The 27,642-nt window shown below is 37.8% G+C and overlaps 1 protein-coding gene across 2 annotated transcripts in view; it reads left to right on the plus strand.

Moving 5' to 3' along the window:
* Positions 1-27,642, plus strand: part of NPAT (nuclear protein, coactivator of histone transcription) — a 69,200-nt gene that overhangs the window by 34,229 nt on the left and 7,329 nt on the right. Inside the window, exons 5-15 of one of the 2 annotated variants that reach the window (XM_037047711.1) lie at positions 1,787-1,827; positions 2,274-2,498; positions 5,815-5,896; positions 10,995-11,082; positions 11,587-11,678; positions 11,945-12,032; positions 19,146-19,242; positions 19,910-20,038; positions 22,041-23,699; positions 26,002-26,117; positions 26,193-26,301. In XM_037047711.1, the coding sequence (XP_036903606.1) occupies positions 1,787-1,827; positions 2,274-2,498; positions 5,815-5,896; positions 10,995-11,082; positions 11,587-11,678; positions 11,945-12,032; positions 19,146-19,242; positions 19,910-20,038; positions 22,041-23,699; positions 26,002-26,117; positions 26,193-26,301 (2,726 nt within the window). The remainder of the gene's footprint in view (positions 1-1,786; positions 1,828-2,273; positions 2,499-5,814; positions 5,897-10,994; positions 11,083-11,586; positions 11,679-11,944; positions 12,033-19,145; positions 19,243-19,909; positions 20,039-22,040; positions 23,700-26,001; positions 26,118-26,192; positions 26,302-27,642) is intronic. The other variant, XM_037047712.1, reaches the window with a different exon arrangement.

The raw sequence follows: 27,642 nt of genomic DNA on the forward strand, positions 1-27,642 counted from the left end.
AAGAATAACTTTGAAATTGCTCTAGAGGTTATTAATATTTCTTTGTCTTTGATTGAAATAATTTGAAATAAATTGCATGGTATAATAAAGTGCTTAGAAATGAAGAAATTGAGACTTAGAGAAGTTTAATGATATTTTCAAGTTCCCATAGGAATTTACAGGCAGATATCTGTCCAGAATACAAATCTAATAGCAGTCTGGTGTGAATACAAATCTAATTCCAGTCCTCTGTGATTTTCCTTATATAGTTGTATTTTCATTACATTTGCAAAGAATTAATTCGTGGAATCCATGCCTCATTAGTTCTTCCCTTGTAAAGCATCAGGTTTGAGTAATAATACTTCTGGAATCTTTTATTGATATTGGTGTTAAAAATCTCTTATATGAGTGTGGTATGAAAACCTTAGTTTTTTTACCCTTCTCCTATAGCTACAAGTGAATACCCGACTTAAATTCAGTAGTGGCTTCATTTTCCATCCTCAGTTTAAACTTTAAAATAGTTCCAAACACTTGGTATCTAACTGTAATACATTATTTGGTAGTCTTACCTTTACTTCCATTTTCTGACTCTTGTCCTTTCTCCCCTTGCCAGTAATCTTCCAAAATATTCATAATTTGATTCATACCCTTAAATACTTAGGAGTTATTGAGGTAGTATTATATTGACAGAGTGTTACATATGAAAGAAGGCTCTTAGCCCAGTATTCCTAAAGATGGTTTCTCTGTTATTAAAAATGATTCAGTAAGTTTTGTGGCTCTTACTGGCAGTGACTTGATAGATTTCTAGTACATCTAGCACAGTGTCTGTGATTATTTACCAATTGGGTAACTTCAAACCACAGTAGGAGAGTCAGCTTGTATTGCAAATTTTCTTACATTTTGCTTTTTTCCTTTGGAGGTTGGGTGAAATAATTTCACAGTCATAAATATGATAAAGGCAGGATGTCCTTCCTTTCAAATCAACTTTGGGATTCTGGAGTATTTATATATGGGGTGATATGTGAAATCAGAAATTCTCCAGGAAGGCATCTCTGTAGTTATGAGAGGTAATTGGTAATTATAAAATTCTTAAACATATGGGGCTCCTAAAGTCAAGTCGAATTTTATTCCTAAGAGGATGTCAGGGCTGTCTAATGCATATTGCATCAGGTAGAAACTTGATTATGAAAATTATTTGCTTGAGAATTTATATGCCATTACTTTTCTTCTAAAGCAAATAAATTTGGTTCTTTCTTCCCCCTCAACCCCCAAGAAATGTACCTGGTATTTCTGTTTGAAAGAAATCTATTGCCTTTTTTTTTAATCCTCAGCAGAGAATGTAATTATTGGGGTGTTTGTTTGTTTGTTTTGAGGGAGGGTAGAGAAAGAGAAACACTGATGTGAGAGAGAAACATAATTGAGTATCTCCTGTATGTGCCCTGACTGGGAATCAAGCCTGTGATCTTTTGGTGTATGGGACGATACTCCAACCAACAGAGCTGCCCAGCCAGGACCTATTGCTTCTTTCTTTCTTTTTAATCCTCACCATAAGATATTTTTTTATTGTTTTTAGAAAGAGAAAGGGAGAGAGAAACATCGGCTGGTTACCTCCTATAGGCACCAAACTGGGGATCAAACCTGCATCCGTTACGTTAGGAAATGACATTCCACCCAGCTGAGCCACACTGGCCAGGGCCCAGGGCCTGTTGCCTTCTAACTTAGACTTCATGTTTGCCTGCAGCTAAATCAGAGTATCTCTTGACAACTGAAGTTTTTTAATGTTTAACTGCTTTCTTTTATTTGTTAGGAGCATGCAAAGTTCCCCAGGGTTTGCTGCCAATCAGAGAGGTTGGTATTAAACTTTAAATTAAATAGTGTTTGGAATTACTTCTGAAAGTACATGTGGGCCAAGTATATATTTTGTTCAGACTACTGCTTTTTTAAGTGTAGTTATCATAACAGGAAATATTTTTATTTATTTAAATATTCCTGTTTTCCTCATTAGCTTTTATGTATTTATATCTTTTTGTTCTCATTCCATAAGTTTGTTTTTCATTTTTCAGAAGTTGTCATCAGTGTGAATTATTACAGAAGAAATACGCTCTTAGATTTATAGTTTACTCATTTTAGTTTGTTTCTTATGACATCTCATAAACTTAGTTGATATTCATAAGGTCTATGTTTTAGTCTGTAGATTTATATGTTAAGTAGTAGGGTATGTATTATTTAGACTTTTTAAAACTCCCAAACTTCTCTGACATTGAGTTACTTTTTTTAATTCTCCTGTGTTTCAGCCCGAACAAGAAGTGGAATTGCAGAAATCAAAAGGCAGAGAAGGCTTGCATCTCAAGTAGCTCCTGTCAGTTCAGAACTGCTTACTTTACCGTATCTTTCTGGACAATTTACTACTGCTCCTTTGACAGTTACGCAAGTTATTCGACCAACTGGCCAAACATCAGTTCCTTTGAGGTCCAATTTTGTAGTGGTTAACCATGCACAATCACAAGACACTGCGACCAGTAAGTTTAAATTTTACTCTCATAAATATTTTGTTTTCAATCCAATTTTATAAATGAGGTGACACATTAATAGTATTGTCTTTATAGTCATAATGTAAAATTACAGCAAAAAAGTCTAGAAAGACTTTCATTTCAGTAGATTTGTCATGAAAAAGAAATATAATTGCCCTGGCTGGTGTGGTTCAGTTGGGTGGGTGTCATGCCATGGGGTGAAAGGTCACCGGTTCACTTCCGGTCAGGGCACATGTGTAGGTTGGGGGTTCAGTGCCAGGTTGGGGGGTGTACTAAAGGCTGCTGGTCATTGTTTCTCCCGTCTTTCTTCTCTAGAGATAAGTGAATAAAATCTTTTTTTAAAAAAAGAAAGGAAGCCCTGGCTAGTGTAGCTCAGTATATTGAGCGCGGGCCTGTGAACCACTTGATCGCGGTACAATTCCCATTCAGGGCACATGCCTGGGTTGCAGGCCAGTTCCCAACAAGGGACTCACGAGAAACAACCATACATTGAAAAAAAAAAGAAAGAAAACAAAGAAAAAGCTGTATTATTAAATTTATGAGACATTTTAATCTTGGATCTTTGTTTCTGTTCTAACTGAAGTCCAGCCTTGAACCTTCTGTCATATCGCAGTTATCTCATTAATAGAAAAGGTATCGTTCTATTTGATTTTTAAAAAAAATACACAGTACATTTCATCGTGTCCTTATTTTTGTTTATGCTGGCCTGCCCTCCTGGAATGAGCACTATTTTCCAGTCCACCTCCCTCTCTATGTGTTCAGAACCCCTTATACTCCTAGCTCAATATTAGACTACACCAAGGGATAAACTTGGAAATCATCTAGGTACATTTTGTTTGTTATATACTTGAAACTTTTGAAAACACTTAATATTAAGGGGCCAAAAGCTAGTTAATAATAGCAGTTGGGGTTGGAATTGTGGTGTCAGATGACTTCTGGCCAAGATGGAGACATAGGTGGAAACACTGTGCCTCCTTGCACAACTAAGTTTAAAGACAACAAAGTTTTAGTAACAGAAACGCAACCAAAACACATAAAATTGAAATGCACGGAAGTTCGACAACAATGAACCATTCAGCCAGACCGGTAAGAGGGGCAGAGTCAGCGGCTTGCAGAGCGGGTCATGCAGGAAAAAGTATCCAGACCCACCCAGGTGCGCAGGCGGCAGTTGGCAGATCCCAGGCTTGGGGTGGAAACAGGCAGACCCAGTGAGGGCACAAGGCAGCTATGGACTGCAGTCACACATTTGCGCACAGATAAACCAGGTAAAGGAGCGAGCAGTGAGACAGACAGTGCAGGCTAGGGCCCCAGCAATAGGAATTAAAGCCTAAAAGCACCAATTGGAAAATTTGGGGGGGGTCAAGGTGCCGGGAAAAGCTCCCAGGCTCACAGAGAGTTTGTTGAAGAGACCCACAGGGTCCTGGAGGGTGCATAGGCCCACACACCAGGAAGCCAGCACCAGGGGGACCCAGTGTGCTTGCAGGAAGCAGCAGAGGGGACCAAAATCCAAGAGAGTTTGGAACAAACGCCATTGCCCCTGTCTGACCCCGCCCTCAAATACAGCATCACAACCCAGCAACTGAGTCACCCCACCCTGGTGAGCACCTAAGGCTCTGCCCCTCATACGTAACAGGTGAGAACAGACCAAAACATTATGGCTCAAGAAGAACAGCTCAAAGCCCCAGAGCCAATACTTCTAAACGACCAAGAGATAGCCAACCTATCAGGTGCACAGTTCAAAACACTGGTGACCAAGATGCTCACAGAACTGGTTGACTTTAGCCACAAATTAGAGGAACATATGAAGGCTAAACTAAGTGAAATGAAGGGAAATGCACAGGAAACCAAAGTGGTGGAAAGGAAACTGGGGCTCAAATCAAGGGAGTGGACCAGAAGGAAGAAAGAAACAACCAAACAGAAAGGAATGAAGAAATGAGAATTCAAAAAAAAATGAGGAGGGGCTTGGGAACCTCCAGAACATCTTTAAATGTTCCAACATCCGAATTATAGGGGCACCAGAAGAGGAAGAGCAACAAGTGGAAAACTTATTTGAAGAAATAATAAAGGAGAACTTTCCCAATCTGGCAAAGGAAATAGACTTTCAGGAAATCCAGGAAGCTCAGAGAGTCCCAAAGAAGTTGGACCCAAGAAGGAACACACCAAGGCACATCATAATTACATTAGCCAAGATTAAAATGCAGGAGACAATCCTAGAAGCAGCAGGAGACAAGGGGACAGTCACCTACAAACGAATTCCCACCAGACTGTCAGCTGATTCCTCAAAAGAGACCTTACAGGCAAGAAGGGGCTGGAAAGAAGTATGCCAAGTCATCAAATCCAAAGACCTACAGGCAAGATTGCTCTATCCAGCAAAGCTTTCATTTAGAATGGAAGGGCAGATAAAGTGCTTCCCACATAAGGTGAAGTTAAAGGAGTTCATCATCACCAAGCCCTTATTATATGAAATGTTAAAGGGACTTATCTAAGAAAAAGAAGATAAAAAGTATGAACAGTGAAAGGACAGCAAACTCACAGTTATTAATAACCACACCTAAAACAAAGGCAAACTAAGAGGACAGCTAGATCAGGAGTGGAAACATAGAAATGGAGATCACATGGAGGGTTAGCAACAGGGGAGTGGGAGGAGGGGAAGTGGGGAGAAGGGACAGAAAATAGCATAGACAGTAGGTAGAAAATAGACGGGAGGGCAAGAGCAGTGTGGGAAATGTAGAAGCTAAAGAATTTATGACACCTGGACATAAACTAAAGGGGGGGAATGGTGGGGGGGGAGTGTGTATAGGGTGGAGGGGAATAGAACAACTGTAATGGCATAATCAATAAAATATATTTAAAAAAATAACACTCATCGGGGGAAAAAGTGGTGCCACATGTTTGTTTCTAGACCAGTCGTCTTTTTCTTCTGTGCAGCTAAAATTTATTGCCATCCATTACATTCCCCTCATTTCCATCTTTTCTTCAACCTCTTTTATACCTCTTGGTAAAAATTCTTTATATATATACACTATAATATATACTTAGTTTACACTTTTTAGAATACTTTTATTCTGCAGTGTTATTTCTTGAGACCATACTGCAGATTTTCTTTTGTGGCAAAACCTTAAGTCACAAGTACTATATTTTACTCATCTTAATATCTTCTATAGTATCTTGCATATAATAGACTCTCAATGTATGCTATGCTAACTGAATTACATACAAAATTTTGTAGTAATATCTATTTCATTCATGTTTAGAAAATTATTCCATTTCCTTGACTTAACTGTTTTGTTTTCTTGAAATACAGCGGGTGAGGCTTTAAGTATCATTCCTGGTGCTCAGGAGAAGAAAACTCATGCCAATTTAATGTCTCCTGGTAGACGCAAAAGGTAAATGGGTTTTTTGTTTATTTTGGAGACTTTTTAAAATTATATTTCAATGATTATGCTATTACAGGTTTCCTTTCCTTTCCCCCCTTTCACCTCCTCCACCCAGTGCCCCTTCTCCCTCAGGCAGTCCCCTAGCCATTGTTCATGTCCATGGGTCATGAATGTAAGTTCTTTGACTACTCCATTTCCTGTACTATACATTACATCCCCATGGCTATATTGTATGTACTAGCTATTTGTACTTATTAATGCCTTCACTGATTCACCCATCCCCCCACACCTCCTCCCATGTGGCAACCTGCTGGTAAGTGACTTCTTTTCTTTTGCTTTTAAAAGTCTGTCTTTATCTTTAATCTTTAGCCTTTTAATAATGGTGTGTCTTGGAGTGGGCCTCTTTGTATCAATCCCATAATTGGGACGCTCTGAACTTCTAGGATTTACATGTCTATTTCCTTCCTCAAGTTAGGGAAGTTTTCTTTCACTGTTTTTGCAGATAGATTTCCAATTTCTTGCTCTTTTTCTTTTTCTGGCATCCCTGTGATGAGAATGTTCGACCTCTTGAAGTTGTCCCAGAGGATGCTTATGGTGTCCTCTTTCTTTTGGATTCTCTTTTCTTCTTCTTCTTCTACATGTTTGGTTTTTTGCTTCATTATGTTCCAGATCATTGATTTGGTTCTCAGTTTCATCCAGTCTACCATTGTTTCCCATTAAAGTGTTCTTTTTTCTCATTTAGTGTATCCTTCATTTCTGAGTGGGTCTTTTGTATGGTGCTAAGGTTCTCACAAAATTCCTTGAGCATCCTTATAAACAGGTTTTGAACTCTGCATGTGATAGATTGCTTATCTCAATTTCCTTCAGCTCTTTTTTCTGGAATTTTTATCAGTTCTTTCAGTTTGGCCATGTTTCTTTGTCTCCTCATTTTGGCAGCCTCCTTGTTTTTGTTTTTATGTATTAGATAGAGCTGCTTTGACACCATGTCTTAGTAGTGTGGCCTAATGTAGTGGTGTCCTGCAGGGTCCAGTGGCATAGCCTCCCCTATTCCCCAAGCTGGGTACTCGAGGTGCACCCATTGTGTGGTCTGAGTAACACCTTCCTCTTGTAGTTGAGCCTTGGTTGCTGCTGGCAGATCAATGGGAGTTACTTACCCAGGCCAGTTAGCTGCCCGGACTAGCTTTGACCATTGACCTCCAACCTCAGCCGCCCATGGAGGATCAGCCATGCAGGGGCAGGGTGGTGGTGCTTCTGTGTGGTCTGTAGCTGTCCACTGGGTTCATTGACCCTGGTGTTTCTCAGGTGATGCAGGCCAAGGTCAGCCCCCATCTGTATTTTGCCTGGGGCACACTGTCTGAGCTATAAAGCAACCTGAGATGGCTGCTACTTCTGCTGGGCTTGGAGATTCCCAGGTGAAGTCAAGCTGTGACACCAAGCTGGCTGTTGCTTGTTTGATAGGATTTAGGAGCTAAGATTGCCATTCTTATGGAAAAGCAGCTTGGGTAGGTCCCTGAATTGGGTGGGTAGAGCCTCTGTGGGTCTCCAAGCTGGATCACACAGTGTTAGCCAGGTTGATGGAGTCTCAGATATGGCTCCGGCCTACTGTCTGTATGGGGGGAGGGCTCAGCAAAGGACAATGGTTTTTGTTTGCCCTAGCGCCAGACATTTCAATCTCTTGCTCTATACGATGGGTGCCCTTCAAACTGTCACCCTGGTGCTGGAACTCAGACGGAGGAGGTCTGAGTAGGTGAGTCCATGTTTGAATTCCCCAAGAGAAAGTGCTTAGGGCTCTAGCATCCTCCTCCACCAACTGAATCCCTGCTGGTTTTCCCAGCCAGAAGTTGTGGGCACTTACCTTCCTGGCACTGGAATCCTTAGCAGGGGGGCCAGGTTTGGGTCTGGGACTCCTTGCTCCCAAGATATCCCTCCCAAATTTTTATCCATGTTGGTGTTGGGACCAGCCCATTCCATGTCTACCCCATTCTACCAATATGGATGGATGTGGTTTCTTCAATCTGTACTTGTCTGACTTTCATTCGACTCAACTTCATAGTTGTTAGACTTCCATTCAACTCAGCTTCTGATGTTCCTTTGTGACAGTTGTTGTAAATTTTAGTTTTAATTTTTAAGTATATTGTATTGTTTATGCTATTACAGTTGTCCCTTTTTTTTCTTTCTTTATCCCACTCTACTGAGCACCCCAACTCCCTCCAGCACTCCTCCACCCTTAGTTCATGACCATGGGTCATATATGTATGTTCTCAGGTTCTCCATTTCCCAAACTATTCTTAACCTCCCATGGTCTGTTTTGTACCTACCAATTTTGGTTATTCCCTGTACTTTTCCCCTCATTTTTCCCTTTCCCCTCCCCACTGATAACCCTCCATGTGATCTTGATTCCTGTGATTCTGTTCCTTTTCTGATAGTTTGCTTAGATTGTTTTTGTTGTTTTTTTTAGGTTCAGTTGTTGATAGTTGTGTTTGTTTTCATTTATCTATTCATACTTTTGATCTTCTCTTTCTTAGGTAAGTCCCTTTAACATTTCGTATAAAAAGGGATTAGTGATGATGAACTTTAACTTCACTTTATCTCAGAATCCCTTTATTTGCCCTTCCATTTTAAGTGATAGCTTTGCTGGATAGAGTAATCTTGGAAGGAGGTCCTTGCTTTTCATGACCTTGAATACTTCTTTCCAGCCCCTTCTTGCCTGTAAAGTATCTTTTGAGAAATCAGCAGACAGTCTTATGGGCACTCCTTTGTAGGTAACTGTCTCCTTTTATTTTCCTGCTTCTAAGATTCTCTCCTCTTTGACCTTGGGTAATTTAATTATGATGTGTCTCGGTGTGTTCCTGTTTGGGTCCAACTTGTTTGGGACTCTCTGATCTTCCTGGCTTCCAGAAAGTCTATTTCCTCAGCCAGACAGGGGAAGTTATCCTTCAGTATTTGTTCAAATAACCTTTCAATATCTTGCTCTTCCTTTTCTCTTTCTGGTACCCCTGATTTGGATGTTGGAATGTTTAAAGTTGTCCCAGAGGTTCCTAAGCCTCTCCTCATTTTTTTGAATTTTTGTTTCTTCATTCTGTTCCAATTGTATGTTTATTTTTTCCTTCCATTCTTAATTTTTGAGTCCCAGATTCCTTCCCTTCACTCTTGGTTCCCTGTGTTTTTCATTTTACATAGCCTTCACTTTTTTCTCTATTTTACAGCCATACTCAACCATTTCTAGGAGCATCCTGATTACCAGTGTTTTGAACTCTGCATCTGACAGATTCGCTCTCTCCTCGTTGTTTAGGTTTTTTTCTGGAGTTTTTATCTATTCTTTTATTTGGTCCATAATCTTTGTCTCAGCATACCTGTTACATTGTAAGTGGTAGAGCCTTGGGTATCATTTGCCCAGATGGGCCAACCCACAGTGCTATATGTGTGGGAGGGTTCAGAGAAGGAACAGTTTTCCTTGTTCAGCTCTCATCCTGCTCTCAGTCACTTCCCCTGCTTCCCACTGTAAATTGGGTCCTTTAAGGTACTGCCCTGGTGCTTATTCCTGGGTGGGTGGGTTTGTGTATGTTCTAGGACCTCGTGGGCCCCTCCAATGGACTCTCCTTTGAGACAGGCAGTTTCTCCTACTACTCTAATCCTCATAGGTTTTCTACAACCAGAGGTTTTGAGTCTTTATTTTCCCACGCTAGAACCCTGGGTTGCACGGTCTCCCTGGATCCCCAGTTTTTCCTTCCAATTTATTTGCACGCAAGTGTGGGACCACCCTGTCTGCCAGCTACTGCCTCACCTGCCTAGTCCACCCACCAGTGCCTGCCTTGCCTTGCCTTGCATCCTCTCTCCACCCCCATGGCCCACCTCTGCCCCTTGTACCAGCCTAGATGAATGTTCCTTCTTTAACTCCTTGTTTATTAGACTTCCAGACAGTTGGATTTTCTGACTGTTCTGGTTGTTGTCTGTTTTTAATTTGTTTGTTATCATTTCATTTTTGTGAGGAAGTGAAGTGTATCTACCTCTACCTCCAACTTGGGCTGAAGCCTCCTAGTTTCTGTATGTTTCCAGTGTAATTTTGATTTGGTTGTGCAAATACGCAAGCCAGATCTGCCGAAGTCGCCATCTTATCTTTGTTTTCAGTAGAGGCTCTTTAAAAAGGCAGGTTTCCAGTAACCTTTAAAAAGAAAAAGGATTTGCACCAGGGTATTTACATTATGAATAAAATAACAAGGTTGGATTAAGTTCTTGGAACTATTCACTGTGTATCTATTCCAAAACATTTTTTCCACATTATAACCTCCTTGAAATCAGGTGGCATCTTATACTCAATGGTATGTCACTTATATTGAAAATGTTTTTTCTGTAGTAATACAGAAAAATACATCAAAATTGATGTTATGTCAGGTTTTGTGAAATGTTTTTCAGTGAATGTAAGTAATATTGGCATATTTTAGGATATATAAACATTTAAAGTTCTAAATCAATGGATAGCGATCTTTTCAGGTTCAGTCTGAGAAGAGTACTTTCTGTTGCACTCAACCCATGTTTCTTTTTCTGAAGGATATTCAGAACAAGGGGCATTAATTTAAAGTTGGTTTATTCCCAGTTTCTCAACTGCCATGGCATCCATGTTTTTGTTGGAATTTTTACTGTTGGTTTTCTCTCAATCAAAGCTAACCTCAGCCTTCTTTATGGCAGCCTTTCTCACCTAGCCATGTAAAATAATAAATCAGATCTAATAATATAAATATTTATAGGAACCTTGACTTATTTATAACATCTTTCATATACTTTATATCGTTTAATTTTTTCATAAGCCCTATAATGCAGTTGGTCTCACACCAGTATAAAGTGAATCAGAGGCTTCTTGCTACAGACCACATAGCTATTAAATGGTAAAGATGGAGTTGACATTAATTTTTTAAAAATGTAAGTCTAGGAATACTTTTCTACTCTATTGCCCTTTGTTCGTGCCAAAATTTGAGAAAATATCTGTTCTACCATGATCTTAAGATACAGATCTGTATTTATAATGTACATATTTTGTCGGTGTGTATAATTATCATTGAATCTATTAACCATACTACTTAAAAAGAAAATCTTTTAAAATGTGTTTCAGTGAATCTCAAAGGAAAAATACCACTTTGTCTGGTCCTCAGTCAACAATACGGAATTTCCAGGATCCAAATGCATTTGCAGTGGAAAAAGTAAGTGACCTTTCTAAACTTTGCAACCTAAGATATTCCTGAGTTTTAAGATACCGATATATACAAAGACTGTGTATTGGAATTGCTTTGTGTGGAGGGTGGCAAAGTTTAACAGTATGAGGCAGTTCATTCAGAATAGATAGCAAGCGTGAATGCACTAAGAAAAAGCTGTATGTTTAGGAAACAGTAGTACAATATTTTTGAATTATGTAATGCAGTTGGGTATTTTACTGGAGTCAGATTATTAAAAACCTATGAAAGGGTAAATACTTTTTAACTATGTTATGTAATCACTGGAGTAACTGTTGGTGAAGGACCTGTGAACACTTGCAAGTTGTAAAATGTAGTATTCAAATGTTAATATGGAGGGAACCACCATAAGTTTTTAAGTTTCCACCTAGATTTGTTAAAGGTACCCAGCTTCCATTAATTGTTTTTTTTTGTTTTTTTTTAATAAATAACATAATAGTCTGTTCTTTTGCTGATACTGACTTTATTTTCCAGCAAATGGTTATTGAAAATGCACGAGAAAAAATATTAAGCAACAAATCTCTTCAAGAAAAGCTTGCCGAGAACATTAATAAATTTTTGACTAGGTAAGCTATGTGTATTTAAAATGCCTGATTGTTTTTGCCTAATTGAAAAGTTTGTCAAAATTTTTCCTTTCTGCCCTGACCAGCATGGCTATTAGTTGAGCTGTGTCCCACAAAGCAAAGGGTCGCTGGTTCAACTCCTAGTCAGGGCACTTGCCTGGGTTGTGGGCCTGGTCCCCAGGTGGGGCATGTGCAAAAGGCAATTGATTGATGTTTATCATCCCCTGTCTCTAAAAAATAAAAAATAATTTTTTCTTTCTATATTATAGTGACAATAATATTGCTCAAGCACCTAAGCAAACAGATAGTAACCCTACTGAACCAGAGACTTCAATTGATGAACTTCTGGGACTTCAGGTATGGGTGACAGTGGCTGTGTACTACACATGCACAGTTATGTATACTGTGTACTACATAACTATGTAGTACATAGTTTAAAATGATGGTATTTCAGTTTCATTCCAAAACCATTGCCAACTGATTAGATACATAAAATTATTTAAAATAATTGTTTAAGATACAGACTTACTTTATTACATGAATATAATCTGTTCCTAAAAATGTGTTTGTACATTTTCAAATAATCAGTCAAAACTGCATAATAGTCATGTGCTACATAATGATTTTTTGGTCAGTGATGGATCAGGATCTGATACAGAAAGGTGTTCCATAATAAGATTACTAATGGAGGTGATTGTTCTGTAAGAAATGGAAGGAAATGTGGTTCAGAAGGAATCTTTTTTCTGACAGAAGGAGTATCTGTGGAGCTTGGCAGTAGGTTCCCTTGCATCCAACACACCTCAATTTTGGGGTTTCATCCAGTCAGTCACTGCCTGATTCAGCGCAGAGGAGCCTGTCCTCAGCATTATGTATTCAGAGGGTCGCTACAGCTCTCCCAGATCTAGCCTGATGGTGTTAAGAGTACATTTGTTACACGATCTTCATTGAGGACCTAAGGTCCTCTATAAGCACACAGGTCCACAGGAGCTACATTAAAAGGTATTGAGTGTCACTGCCACTTTCATAAAAGCTTTCTGTGATAGTGTGGAACCAGCCTGTTCTTATACTTTGGGAATATTTTCAGATTGTAATGCGGTAAAGAGTAGATAAGTTTTATTTCTTCCATAAATTCAATGCCACAGAGACTCCTCTGTGTCAGACAGATAGGGTCAGTAGAACCAAAAACAAATTTGCAGAGTCAAGATATTGAGTCCTCAGTACTATACAATCTCCCTGTCAAATACCCTGATTTTTTATGACTACCACAGTGTTTCTTAATCTAACTACTGGTCCAACATTCAGTAGCCAAAATTACATCATCCTGCCTATGTCCCTATGGTTCTTTATCTCTCTATCTTGATTTATTATTCTTACTGATTCTCAGGTCACCTTTCATTTCCTCCTGGTAGTCACTTTTATATTGATTTTTGCTTTACCCAGCCAGTATCTCCTCCATATTTCCTGTCAGTCTAGCCCGCATCCCTCTGCATGGAGCCGAGCAATGTTGACAACTTTGATGTTCTGTTGCTGACCCTGTTGGAAGGAAGCACAGGAAGAGGCTGTGGGACAGTGTGTATAGGGTCTGCAGCAGTGTACAGTCATGTCCTAGGACTTTACGTTCACTCACCAGTCGCTGATTCATCCAGAGCAACTTCAGTCCTGCAAGCTTCATTCAGACTGAGTGCTATATATAGATCTACCATTTTTTACCTTTTAATGTGTTCATACAGTACATTTTTGTGTGTTTAGATATGCAAATACTTATCATTGTGTTAAAATTCCCTATAGTTTTTAGTATAACAGGCTATAACAGGTTTCTAGCCTAGAAGCACTAAGCTATAACACATAGTGTATGTGTGTAGTAGACTCTATCATCTCGACTTGTTTAAAACATACTATTAGGTTCATACAGAAACAAAAGTGACTGATGATGCATTTTCCCAGAATATGTCCCATTGTTAAGTGTCACATGAGTACTTTTTTCCAGTTTTATTGAGAAATGATTGACATATATCACTGTATATGTTTAAGGCATATAGCTTGATTTGATTTATATATATTAAAATTGCCTTATTTAAATGGTAAAACTTATAAGACATTCCTAACCCTTCTTATAACTTCAACCAACTCTTTCAGATATCAGTAAAATACCTTCCCTGTATCCATACAACAATCAGTCATGCATTTCTAAGTATTTTAATACTTAAAGAGTCATTAGTGGGTGTATGTTATATGCAATAAGCAGCAGTACCATACAGTATATAGTAAATAGTTTCCTCTGTATTGCTATAAACTGTGTAAGAATTTTAAAAACTAATGAAATGATAATGTTAAAGATACTGGGTTGTCCAAAAAGTCTGTTTAGTTCTTTCCATAAATAAAAGACACATTTTTCATTTTCTCCAGTAACTTTGTTACCTTGAATATTTTACGTATATTGACCATCCTCCACTATTGGCTTCTAGTGGGTAGAGGTCGGGGACCTCTACCCGTTAAATATCTTTCAATGCATAAAATAGCCCATAGCAAAGAATTATTTGGCCAAAATGTCAGTAGTACCAGGAAACTTTACAAACCACTTTTAACACGTTCAGTCAGTCACAGCATCTTCTCCATACAGATTATCTACCAATACTGCATTTAGCCTCTTCTTTCCTAATGTTTAACAAAAACATGTTGCCTGGTTTAAATTTTATAGTCTTAAAGTCCTTGCATTTATTTTCTACACAAACATATCAAAATGCAGGTGGTTCCTGTAAACAAGGCACTCTGTTAGGTACTGTGAGTGGTTATATTAAAATGATGATACAGCCCTCTGCTATTGGTTGTTTATAGTATTTGCAAGTCTTTGTGACCTTGGGGTAAGCAAGATTTCTTAGGCTTACAAATCACTAACTATAATAATAATTTTAAAAGGCTTCCTTGAAATTTAAAATACTTGCCTGTTAAAAGTATTATAAAGAAAAAAGGCAAACTACCAACTTGGAGAAAATATAATACATATATCTGGCAAGGAACCTGTATCCACAGGATATAAAGAGCTTCTACAAATCAATAATAAAAGGCTAAACCATCCCATTTTCAAAGGGGTCGGGGGTGACAGGCTGGAACAAACAAAGGAATATACGGGAATTACTGATAAGACCATAGGAAGATACTCTGCATTGTCACTTGGGAAATGAAGAATAAAATAAGATGTCATTTCACACTTAGAGTGGCTAGAGTAAAAAATATGACATGACCAAATATCAGAAAGCATATGAAACACCTGGATCTATGAAAAATTGCTGGGGAAGGATGTAAAATAATATAGCCAGTTTGGAAAACTAACATAGTTTCATACAAAGTCATATATACACCTATATACCTATCTTATGACCTAGCAATTAATTATACTAGGTTTTTACCCAAAGAAATAGCTATGTTCACAAAAAGACTTATACAAGAATGTTCATAGCAGCTTTATCCATAATAGACAAGCATGAAAACAAACCAAATGTCCTTCAACAAAAAGCAATAAACAAATTTTGACATGGTCAAAAAAAAAAGAATGCTATTGAACAATACAAAAGAATGAGTTAGTAATATACATAACAACATGGAAGAATCTCAAAGTTATCTAGAGAGAAGATAGACATAATGGAATGCATTTTGTATGGCTCCATTAATAGAAAGTTCTAAAACAGGCAACAGTAATGTATGCTGAAGGAAATTGTTGCATAGGTGAGGATAAGGTGAGTGATTTGCCAAGGGGAGGAATTCTCTAGGAAGGGGAATTGTGTTGAGGGGGGTGTAAATTGTTGGGTAATGGAAACGTTATATGTTTTCATTTTGATTGGGGTGATAATTATACTGTCCATACAGTTGTTAAAGCTTGTTGAACCTGTGGACTTAGCTTCTGTGCATTTTATTTTGTATAAAGTATGCCTTGATATAAAAAAAAATATTTACAAGGTTGATTTGCAAGTACCTATGGAACAAATATTTCAGGATTCTTTTGGTCCTAATTGTTAAAGTTTAGAATGAATTGAAATTCACTAGAAAAATGTTTCTTCAACAATAACTTTTATAAAAGGAGGTATGGTGCACTGTTTCATAGTTCGATTAGTGTTTACTTAACATTATTTACAGTACTGTAAATTTTTAAGTTATTGGAGATAGAAATATCAGGTCAAGCTTCTAACTTTCTCCTAAATCATACATCAGAATTATTGATGTTCTTTTTATAGCCTCGTAATCCAAAGTTAACTGGTTCTTTTACTTTAAACAAAACATTTTTCTAAATTTCATGGCCATTTTTGTTTTAAAAAAATCCAAATTTTTATCACCTTATCAGAGTTCCACTTTACCTGTTTTTCTATATGAATTTCTTGTCGTATGTGATTTAAATGTATGTTTCACCGACATTGAAGAATACAGCATTGCAGAATGATACGTAGATAACTGACATTGAAATTTTAAATCTTCAACTATAAAAGAGAGTAAATAAATATCTGTAGGTAGAATACTGAAACTTCTTTGAAATCTAATATTTTAGCTGAAAACATTCTGATTTGCTTTTTCCGTAATATGTTCCTGGTCTTTTTTTTTTTTTTAATATCTTAAATCTTCACTGTGGTCAGTGTTGGTTCAGTCGGTTGGAGCGTTGTCCCATAATCAAAGGGTTGCAGGTTTGACTCCCAGTCCAGGCGCATAATCTAGTTTGTGGGTTTGATCCCTTCTCTGGCTCATACTGCAGGCAACCAATCTAAGCTCTCTTTCATCGATTTTTCTCTTTATCCAGTCCTCTCTCCCTTTCTCTAAAAATGCAATGAAAATAAAATGCCTTCAGATTACGGTTAAAAAAATCTCTTTAAGTCTTCATGTAAAATTGATGCAGTTGGAAAACACATTCTTTTTATCTGGCTACCTTGCCCTCTGGCTTACTCCAGCTCCAGTGAGAAGTATTCAACCTACTCTGTTTGCAGTAACTTACAGGAAATGTGGTGGTAATGGTGTTTTACCCCAGTAGCTTGTAAGCATGAGAAATCTCAGCACTTCTACTGACTGTTCATGGGTAGGAGACAGTCTTTACCCCATGGTTGCACACCAGCTTTGAATGAGTTATTATTTTTTTGAAAGATTTTCTTATTTATCTTTAGAGGGGAAAGGAAGGAGAGAAGGAGAGAAATATCAGTGTATGGTTGCCTGTCATGGGTCCCCTGCTGGGAACTAGCTTGCAACCCAGGCATGTGCCCTGACTGGGAATCAAACCGCGATACTCTGGTTCGCAGGCCAGCGCTCAGTCCACTGAGCTACACCATCCAGGCCTGAATGAGTTATTTTAAAGAGTATTCAGTATTGTTTCATTTGTATCATATTGATCTCCATAAAAAGTACAAATCTCCAGCCCTGGCCAGGTAGCTCAGTTGGTTGGAGCATCATCCAGTATACCAAAGGGTTGTGGGCTTGATTCCCACTCATGGGAAATACTAGGTTGCACGTATTGGAGATAGCCAATCAATGTTTCTTTTTCACACTGCTCTTTCTCCCTCTCTCTCCCTCCCTTCCTCTCTAAAAAGAACAATAAAAAGTACAGATGTCCAGTAAACATGGAAATATATTCAACTCATTAATAAATATAAAGACAACAGACTGCTTTTATTTATTATGCTGATAATGGTTAAAGTTTCATATTGCCCATTATTTGTAAGGGCATGTGCATTGTTACACAAAAGAGAGAAGGCATCCCTATACAACATCTCTGGAAGGCTCCTTGGCAAGAGTTCTCAAAATTTTTATTTATCCCTGCTGATGTTGGTCAGTGGATTGAACACAGGCATGCAAACCAAAGGGTTGACAGCTCTATTCTCTGTCAGGGCATATGCCTGGGTTGTGGGCCAGGTCTCCAGTTGCAGGCATACAAGAAGCAATCACATGTTGATGTTTCTTGCCTGTTCTTTCTCCCTCCCTTCCCTTCTCTCTAAAAATAAATAAAATCCTTTTTTTTAAAAAAGTATTTATTTTCTTCCTTAAAGATGTTGTTTTTTATTTTTAGAGAGGGGAAGGGGAAGGAGAGAAATATCAATGTGTGGTTGCTTCTCACACATCTGCTGCTAGGGACCTGGCCCACAACCCAGGCATGTACCCTGACTGGGAATCAAACCAACAACTCTTTGGATTGCAGGCCAGCACTCAGTCCACTGAGCCATACCAACCAGGGCACAAACTTCTAAATGTATGTATCTTTTGACCTAGTAATTCCAACGAGAAGCATTTAATCCAAGAAATGAACAAGTGCTGGGTAAAGATTTTCACTGTAGCTATTTACTGTAAATGAAAATTTGAAAAAGTTTAAATGGCCCAGAGTGGGAATTGGTTGAGTTTTTTATCCTACTACTGAAAGGACAGTATAGGAAATTTTTTTAAAGCTTAAACCACAAGGACAAAGAAGAGGACATGACAGGAAGAAAATTTTATTTGCAAGTTGAAATAGACAAGTTGTCCCTGACTTAGCAGGACAGGCAAAGCTCAGGTAAAAACCACTTTACAGCACAGAAGTGTGAAAAGACTTGACACCATTACTTTTGAAAGTAAAGGATAAGATAGGGCTACAAATAGGGTGCACCTTACAAATAGGGTTCAAAGGTGCACGTTTTAGGAATTAGTTAAACTCCATATCTTCCCGTACCACACTATCCCCCAGAAAAACTGTCTGTCATAAATTCTTCCAGCAAGATATATAACTCACTGAAAGAAAAAAAAACCTAAAAATATAGATGATTCTGTAAGATTATTCTACTGCTTAGATTGTAATTGACAAGCTCCCACTTTCAGCTGATAATTTTCAGGTAGCTTATGTATGGCATAGTAATTTTATATATGAGTAGGCAAACAAGGATTGTCCAACATTTGAAAACAGCATTTAATATGAAGAGATTGAAGCAAACAGCTAAAATGAGTGAGCTAAATTTGTATTTGGAGAACTTAGAAAGCACTGTACAATAAGCCAATGTAAAAAAAAAGAACATTATAAAACCAAACTCATAGAAAAGGTGATCAGATTCATGGTTACCATCAGTAAGGGGGTAAGAAGTGGGAGAACTGGATGAACATCAAAGGTACAAACTTCCAGTAATAAGATAAGTAAGTATGGGGGATTTAGTGTACAACCTGACTATAGTTAATATTTCTGTATGGTATACTTGAAAGTTGTTAAGAGATTAGATCCTAATCTCTTACGCCCTAAGAGGTCTCACAAGGAAAAAATAATTTGTTTCTTTTTTAAAATCTACATGAGATAATGGATATTTACTTATTGTGGGATCACTTTATAATATATGTAGGTCAGCTCATTATGCTGTACACTTTAAGCATGTTTTCATTTTGTATTCATATGCATATATAGTTCCTATGTTTTTATTTTAATTTTTGCAATATATTTTGCTGGTATTAAACTATATTAATTGAAATAGGATTTTTTTTTGGTAGAGTGAAATTCATATGTCTGAAGAAGCTATACAAGATATATTGGAACAGACAGAATCAGATCCAGCCTTTCAGGCACTCTTTGACCTCTTTGACTATGGTAAGAAGACTGTTTCTTTCAAGGTAGTTAGAAGAAAAAAACTTTCTTCATTTCTTTGGAAACTTAAGCAAAATGATGCAACATTCCCCAGAGCATCCAAAAACAGTTCCTATTTTTATTAAACATTATATGAATATGAAGGGGATTTTTGTGGGTTTTTTGTTTTGTATTTTCTTAAAGAAACTTTAGCTAAGTTGTGAAAGTGTTGAACAGTTTTAGTTTTGTTTTCGTGGGCATTTTTGCCAGTCAAAACAAATGTGTTAAAATCTGCTACTATACATACATTATACCAAACACAATTGGATAGAACAAAAGGAATACAAAAAGTTGACTATTTGCTTCAATCTTATGCCCTAGTGCAATAATTCTCAAAATGTAGTCTTTCAACCAGCAGTACCGGAGTTATCTGAGAACATGTTAAAAAAAAAATTCAAGACTGCCCCTCGCCCCAGGTGATTCTGATAATAGGCTAAAGTTTAAGAACTACCAGTCTGGTAGAAAAATCTTTGTTCTGGTCATTGATAAAAGGCAGTATATTAAAAACATCCAAACACCATAATTAAAACCAAAGTTTAACATTTGCTTGACCACTGTCAAGCTTCATTAATTGATGCTCACTTTTATTTTGGTCATTTAACCAATTGTTTCCCTATTCCCTTTTTAACAGGTAAAACAAAGAATAATAAAAATTTATCACAAGGCATGTCCAGTCAGCATATGGAAACCAATCCCAATGTAGTCTTAGCAGATGAAACTAATCTAGCAGTTAAAGGTTCTTTTAAAACAGAAGAATCTGGTAAGAATTTGACTTTGTTAATATCATCAATCCAAACCTTAATGTCAGTCTCAAAATTTCAAAGGCAAAAAACATTGTTTAATTTAGAGATTGTTCAAATTACCACAAAAGTCATTTTGTATTTCTAGTATTCTCTCTTCACTAGAAAAAATAAATAGAAAGTTACTCCCCAGCCTGTAGTACTTTGAAAAGATGAATTTTTAGTAGTTACTCTTTCATTTTACCTTAGAGTCTTAACATGCACAATTTGGTATTAATAGTGCTGACCAATTTGACCAGTCTATATAAGACTTGAATTTTTTTTTGAGCCACAAATTCAAATCCCTCATATGTAAGGTTAGTGTGTTAATCATTCAGCCTAGTAAGCAAGTTTAGCTGACTCTTCAATATCCATATCTCACTTATTTAGAGGAAATTGTGTGTGATAGTCTTGAATTAAGGATTTTATGAGGTTTTACAAATATTCCTTTATGTCCACTAACTCAGTGCTTTCTGTTTCTGCCTCCCATGGAGTACCAGCATGGCACATAATTGCCCCACAATTATGGATGAGGGAAGAGAGTGAATATGTCCATTTTAGATCTTTTAAATATTTGCCAATTTTCTTCAAATTTTACTTTGGTAAAATGTAACACATGTACAGAAGTGCACAATAAAAAATGTATATAGCTCAGAGTTGTAGTCCAGCAAATACCATGTGACCATCTCTTAAGTAAAAAAAAATAGACCACCACCAGCACCACCAGACCCTCTCTTTCTTTCCCTTCCTAATTAATATTTCCTCCATCCCTGTTCCTTAGAGATAACCATTATCCTGGTTTCTCTCACATTATTCAGTTTAGCGTCAACAGTTCTTGCTAAACTTTACACTACTGTAGTACCACCTCTAATCCATTTCTATCTCAAGCCATGCCCAAGTAATTGTTTCTGCTGGATTATAGTGGGGTATATCTCTCTCTATATGTGTGTGCGTGAAAAATTGTCCTTCAATTAAGATCTACCCTTCACAAAATGATATTTGAGATCTTATTTTCTCAGAAGGTCTTCCTGCCTCATTGAAACTAACTACTCCTGAATTTATTTGGCCTGGGTGTAATCTCCACTAATCTCTCCATAATAAGGATGCCAACATGCTCTGTACCACTATTATTTTACCACTATCACATTAATAGAATTACATGATTATTGATAAACATTTTCTGGATTTTTCCCTATATTTTTTATATTGTTAATTATAACTGTTTTCTGTCCTAAAGTGTGAATGCTGTATGACACAGTTTATCAGTGCTGTATTGTTTTCTGAAATGCTCTTTCTTCTTCTTCCAGCTGTCACACTTTTATTAACTCCTTTGTAACACATTCTCACATCAGCAAGCAGAAAGATGTGCCTTTTGTTCCTGTACTTTTGCAGTTTTCACCATGTTTTATTATTACTTTTTGTTCTGTATTTGCTTCCTTTATTAGACTGGTTTTTCCAAGGTCATTCATCTTTGTTTCCCAGTACCAAATGTGGTTGATTTTCAGTAAATGTGTGTTGAATATTAAGCAGTACATAATAGCATCATATGTTGATTGTGCAAGATGTACTGGGCCCCGTTTCACTTTTAAGAATATCAAAGTAAGGTCAGTAGAAATGGTAAAATTAGAAAAGTCGAGTGTCTTGAAGGAAACTGCATGTCTGGAACCATCATCTTTTTTTTTTACATACTGGTAAATATTAGATGTTCTTAAACCTATATAAGTCCTTCACTGTGTCATCTGTTTTCCAAGAAGCTTGAAAACAATTTGGCACTTCTTTAAAAAGGCACCAGTAATTTAAAAAAAAAGTACTTGTGTTTTCATACTCAGAAAATGGTGGGTAACGATTTTTGTATCAGACTTTCACTTACTGGTATGTCCCTGATTAGTTCCTTCCATGGCAAAATAGGTTTTATGGTAAAGATGACTGCCTCAGAAGCTGGACGTACTCACCATATCTTTCTACTCTCCTAATATTTTGCAGATGATCAATCTGGTCAACCCCCACTATGTACATCTTATCAAAATGAAGACACATCAAATGCCTTGAAGAATGGCGGCAACCATGAAGAGCTTAGACCTGAACCCCAGGAACATTTTTCCCAGATAGGCTCTAGCATCCAAAAAAAGACCTTCAAAACAGTTGTACCTATTGAACAGAAGGGTAACCTTGATATTCCCTTTGAGTCTGTGCCTAATTTGAATGACTTTAACCAAAGAATAAATTCTGATGCCAAATGTAATCAGCATTGTGCTGAATTATACACCAGTCAGATGTCCACTGAAACTGAAATGGCTATAGAAGTTGAAAAGAATTCTTTGTCTCCAAATGTGCTGAATGAATCTCAGTTACAGCCAGATTGTTCTGATACACCAGTAACTTCCTTTGTTGCCCTTGGTGGTGAAACTAAAAATGAAAACTTAACTCTCTCTGGGAAAAGTTCTCAACTTGTATCCCCAAATATACCATTAACTGGAAAGCCATCTAAAATTTCTGAAAGTTCGAACGATACAGGAAGACTGAAAACTAATTTCCATGGTTCCAAGTCACCAGGTTCTAGAGACATTCACCAGAGTAAAATTGAAATTAGTGATGTTTTACCAGTAACATCACAGAGACTTTCAGATTGCCAAGATAATTCTTCACTTCAAAGTAAAATATTATCTGTGTCTGTTGAAAGTTCAGGTTTAAATGTATCTGAACAACAAGTAGAAATTTGTCTTGGAGATTCAATGTCTTCAATTAAACAGCCATCTAGTGAATCATCATGTGTTGAGTTAAATCATATAGAACATGAAATTCAACCCTCCAATTCTGAGAAAGTTGTTTTGGATTCACATGAGCCATCATCTTCTGTAAAAGAAGATGGAGATAGTATTTTTCTCTCTTTAGGTGAAAATGATAACTGTGGGGAGGTTACATTGATGCCTCCGGAAGGTAATCTTGTAGAAGATAGACATTCTCTTCCTTCAGAATCTGTGTGTTCTTCAGTGGTAGAGTCTCACCCTGAAACCCAAAATACTAGTGATAAACCTGCTAGCAATAACTCAACAGAGATAGATGCAGCAAATATTGTCTCTCTCAAAATTATCATCAGTGATGATTCATTTGTTTCGTCAGATACTGAACTTAACAGTGCTGTTTCTAGTATCAGTGGAGAAAACGTGCCAACTATAATTTTGTCTTCTGCTAAATCACCTGCCAAAAATGCGGAATTAGTTAAATGTCTGTCTTCAGAAGAAACTGCAGGGGTTATCACATCTACTGAAGGAGATTCAGTCTCAGTGGAACAAAGCCTTTTGGCACTTAAACCTGAAGATGCTGCAGAAAACAACACTCAGAGTGAAGACAGCATTGGTTTTTCAGCCAGTGTTACACCATGTGTTTCCAAGGATGGAGGGTTTATACAGTTGATGCCAGCTACAAGCACAGCTTTTGGCAATTCAAATAACATTCTGATAGCTACCTGCGTGACTGATCCAACAGTCTTAGGGACAACTGTAAGTCGGTCTAATGTTGTAGTGTTGCCTGGAAATTCTGCACCTATAACTGCCCAACCTTCACCACCTCAACTACAGACACCACCAAGAACAAACAATGTATTTGCTGTCAACCAAGCTGTGTCCCCCAACTTTTCACAAGGTAACTTTAAGAACATACTGATGGGGCCCTGCCTGGTATGGCTCAGTAGATTTGAGTGCCCACCTACAGACAGAAGGTGTGCCAGTTCACTTCCCAATCAGGGCCCATGCCTGGGTTGTGGGCTGGTTGGGGGTGTGCAGCAGGCAACCACACATTGACGTTTCTCTTTCTCTCTCTCTCCCTCCCTTTTCTCTAAAAATAAATAAATAAAGTCTTTTTTTTAAAGAAGGACATACAGAAGTGTACTTCTGTGAAATAGGATTTACTTCCTCTTGTGTATGTAGTTGTTACTAGGTGGTAATAAGACATACCATTTGAGAAAAGATTCTGAGACGTCTGATTACATCTCCTCTTTAGCTAATTCAAACTTAAAATCTGATAAGCTATGGAATTTGGTTTACAGGGTTTTTTTTCGCCATTACATTCCAATCATGTTCTAAACTACAAAAGAGAAAAGACTTACCAAGTAGCTACGTATACACCTACTACAACCCAATATTGTAGGAATTTGTTAAAAATATATGTTATATTTTTAATTTTTAAGGAATTATCTATTTGGAGAGACTTTTCTTTAAGATTTTATTTGTTTTTAGAAAGGGGGGAAGGGAGGGAGAAAGAAACATCAATGTGTGGTTGCATCTCACTCACCCTCTACAGGGGACCTGGCCCACAACCCAGGCATATGCCCTGACTGGGAATTGAATTAGTGACCCTTTGGTTCGTAGGCCAGTGCTCAATCCACTAAGCCACACCAACCAGGGCTGGAGAGACTTTCAAGACACAACTTACTTCTCTCTCCATAAATTTGTTTATGGATAAACCTGCTTCTAGGATTCTTTCCTTTATTTTAATCTTGGGCAGTGTAATTATGATGTGCCTTGGTGTGTTCCTCTTTGAGTCCATATTCTCTGGGACTCTGTGCTTCCCGGACTCCCTGGAATTCTATTTCCTTTGCCAGGATGGAAAGTTCTCCTTTATTATTTGTTCAAATAATGTTTCCACATGTTGCTTTTCCTCTTCTCTTTCTGGTACCCATATAATTCAGAAGCTGGAACGTTTAAAGATGTCCTGGAGGTTCTTAAGCCTCTCCTCATTTTTTTGATTCTTGTTTCTTCATTCTTTTCTGATTAGATGTTTCTTTCTTCCTTCTGTCCACTCCATTGATTTGAGACCCAGTTTCCTTCCTGTCACTGTTGGTTCCCTGTATATTTTCCTTTATTTTGCTCAGCATAGCCTTCATTTTTTCATCTAATTTGGGACTATATTAAACCAATCTGGTGAGCATCCTGATTACCAGTATTTTGAATTGTGCATCTGATAGGTTGGCTATCCCTTCATTGCTTAGTTGTATTTTTTCGGGAGCCTTGATCTCTTGTTTTGTTTATACGTTTTTGTTTTTTTTGTATTGTTTTGTTTTTTTCCTTGAGCATCTGTTAGTAGTGAGGGGGCGGAGCCTTAGGATTCACCTGGGAGGGTTAACCCACATGGCTGTGTTGTGATGCTGTATGTGGGTAAGGGGTCCAAGAGGGAACAATGGCATTTGCTCCACTCTGTGCTTTCAGTCACTTCCCTCGCTTCCCACAAGCAAATTAGGCCCTTCTGGTGCTGATTCTCAGGTGGGTTGGCTTGTGTACATTCTAGGACCCTGTGGGTCTCTCCAACAAAGTCTCCTGTGAGGCTGGGAGTTTCTCCAGCTGCCTCGTCAACCCCCACAGGTGTTTTTAATCAGTGGTTTGAGGCTTTATTATCCTGCTCTGAAGCTCTGGGTTGCAAGGTCTGTTTCGCTCCCCAATTGTACCTCCTGGTTTACCTGTGTGCGACTGTGGGACCACCCACTTTGCCAGCCGCTGCCTTTCTGTGAGTCCTTTCCATGCGCCCCTCCTACTGATCTGGATGAGTGTGTCTTTAACTCCTTGGTTGTGGGACTTCCATACAGTTCTGTTTTCTGTCAGTTCTCGGTTTTTGTTTTTAAATTGTTGATGTCCTTTTGGTTGTGTGAGGGGGCACAGTCTGTCTACCTACATCTCCATCTTGGCCATTGGCTGTAGAATCTTATGCTTGCTTATAATATTTCTCTTGACTAAATGCCAGAACTACTTTAATATTCAAATTCACTTTTTCTTAATTTGTTAGCTTTGCTATTGTTCCTGAACTAATTTTTTGTAAAAAGAAGGATAAATTATAAAGGCAAAGGAATTATAATTTTAGAAAATTTATTTCAAATGAGTAATCATTTTGCTGTCTCATGTTCGTGCAAGAAAGCCTCATTTTATTGAGTTTGTTTTGTTTTGTTTTGCTTTAGGATCTGCCATAATAATTGCTTCTCCAGTCCAGCCTGTACTCCAAGGAATGGTAGGAATGATACCTGTGTCTGTGGTTGGACAGAATGGAAATACATTTTCTGCTCCTCCTCAGCAGGTAAGATTTATAAACTAAAAATGGTGCAGTGATGCTTTTCAAACATAGTATAACTTATGTCCTTTCCTTTTGTAGGTCCTTCATATGCCTTTGGCAGCACCTGTATGCAATAGAAGTATCCCTCAGTTCCCTGTCTCTCAAAAATCTCAGAAAACTCAGGGAGTAAGAAATAAGCCTTGTACAGGTACATTTTTAAGTTCATTAATGTCAACTTTATGTCTCTGATTTGTTTGCAACACCACCTCTATTTTGGGATTTTTTTGTTTAAAGATTTTATTTATTTTTTAGAAAGGGGAAGGGAGGGACAAAGGCAGAGAAATATCAATGTGTGGTCGTGCACTCCCTACAAGGGACCTGGCCTGCTACCTAGGCATGTGCTCTAGATTAGAAATTGAATCAGCAACCTTTTGATTCACAGACCATCACTTAGGCCCTGAGCTACATCAGCCAGGGCCCTCTATTTTCTTTTTCAATACTTGCACCATTGCTAACACATAATCACCCATTCTTTACTTAAAGCTTTTTTTTTTTTTGCAATAATTTAAAGAAAAAGATAAAGTGGAACAAAATTGCTTAGAAATTNTGGGATTTTTTTGTTTAAAGATTTTATTTATTTTTTAGAAAGGGGAAGGGAGGGACAAAGGCAGAGAAATATCAATGTGTGGTCGTGCACTCCCTACAAGGGTCCTGGCCTGCTACCTAGGCATGTGCTCTAGATTAGGAATTGAATCAGCAACCTTTTGATTCACAGACCATCACTCAGCCCCTGAGCTACATCAGCCAGGGCCCTCTATTTTCTTTTTCAATACTTGCACCATTGCTAACACATAATCACCCATTCTTTACTTAAAGCTTTTTTTTTTGCAATAATTTAAAGAAAAAGATAAAGTGGAACAAAATTGCTTAGAAATTGACCACATACTTACAGGAAGTAACATCAGAAATCAGTGGAGACAGGATGGGTTAACAAATTTCATTTATTGACTGTATATATATATTATGGAAATTTATTGACTGTATATTACAGAAAAAATTAAAAGGTGAAAGATTTATACGATCTGGTGAAAAACCAATGTATTAGTATAAGAAAAATTAGATCCTTTTCGTGTACCATATACAAAGGTGAAATTCAAGGTGAAAAAAGATCAAAAGTGAAAAGCAAAACAAACACAGAACTAAATGTAAGAGAATATTTCAATGTTACTGGAATAAAAAGAAATATCAGCCCTGGCTGGTGTGTCTCAGTGGATTGAGCGCAGGTGTACGAAGTAAAGGGTTGCTGGTTCAGTTCCCAGTCGGGGCGTATGCCTGGGTTGTGGGACAGGTTCCCCATGGTGGGCTTGCAAGAGGCAACAACAAATTGATGTTTCTCTCCCTCTCTTTATTCTTCCCTTCCCCTCTGTCTAAAAATAAAATAAAATCTCTAAAAAATTTTTTCTAAAAAGAAACATCAATGTGTGCTTGCCTCTCATGCGACCCCTAGTGAGGACCTGGCCTGCAACCCCGCAACCCCCAACCCCACAAC

The sequence above is a fragment of the Sturnira hondurensis genome, unplaced genomic scaffold, assembly GCF_014824575.4.
Source record: "Sturnira hondurensis isolate 20B ecotype Veracruz unplaced genomic scaffold, ASM1482457v3 Scaffold0006213, whole genome shotgun sequence".
NCBI lineage: Eukaryota > Metazoa > Chordata > Mammalia > Chiroptera > Phyllostomidae > Sturnira > Sturnira hondurensis.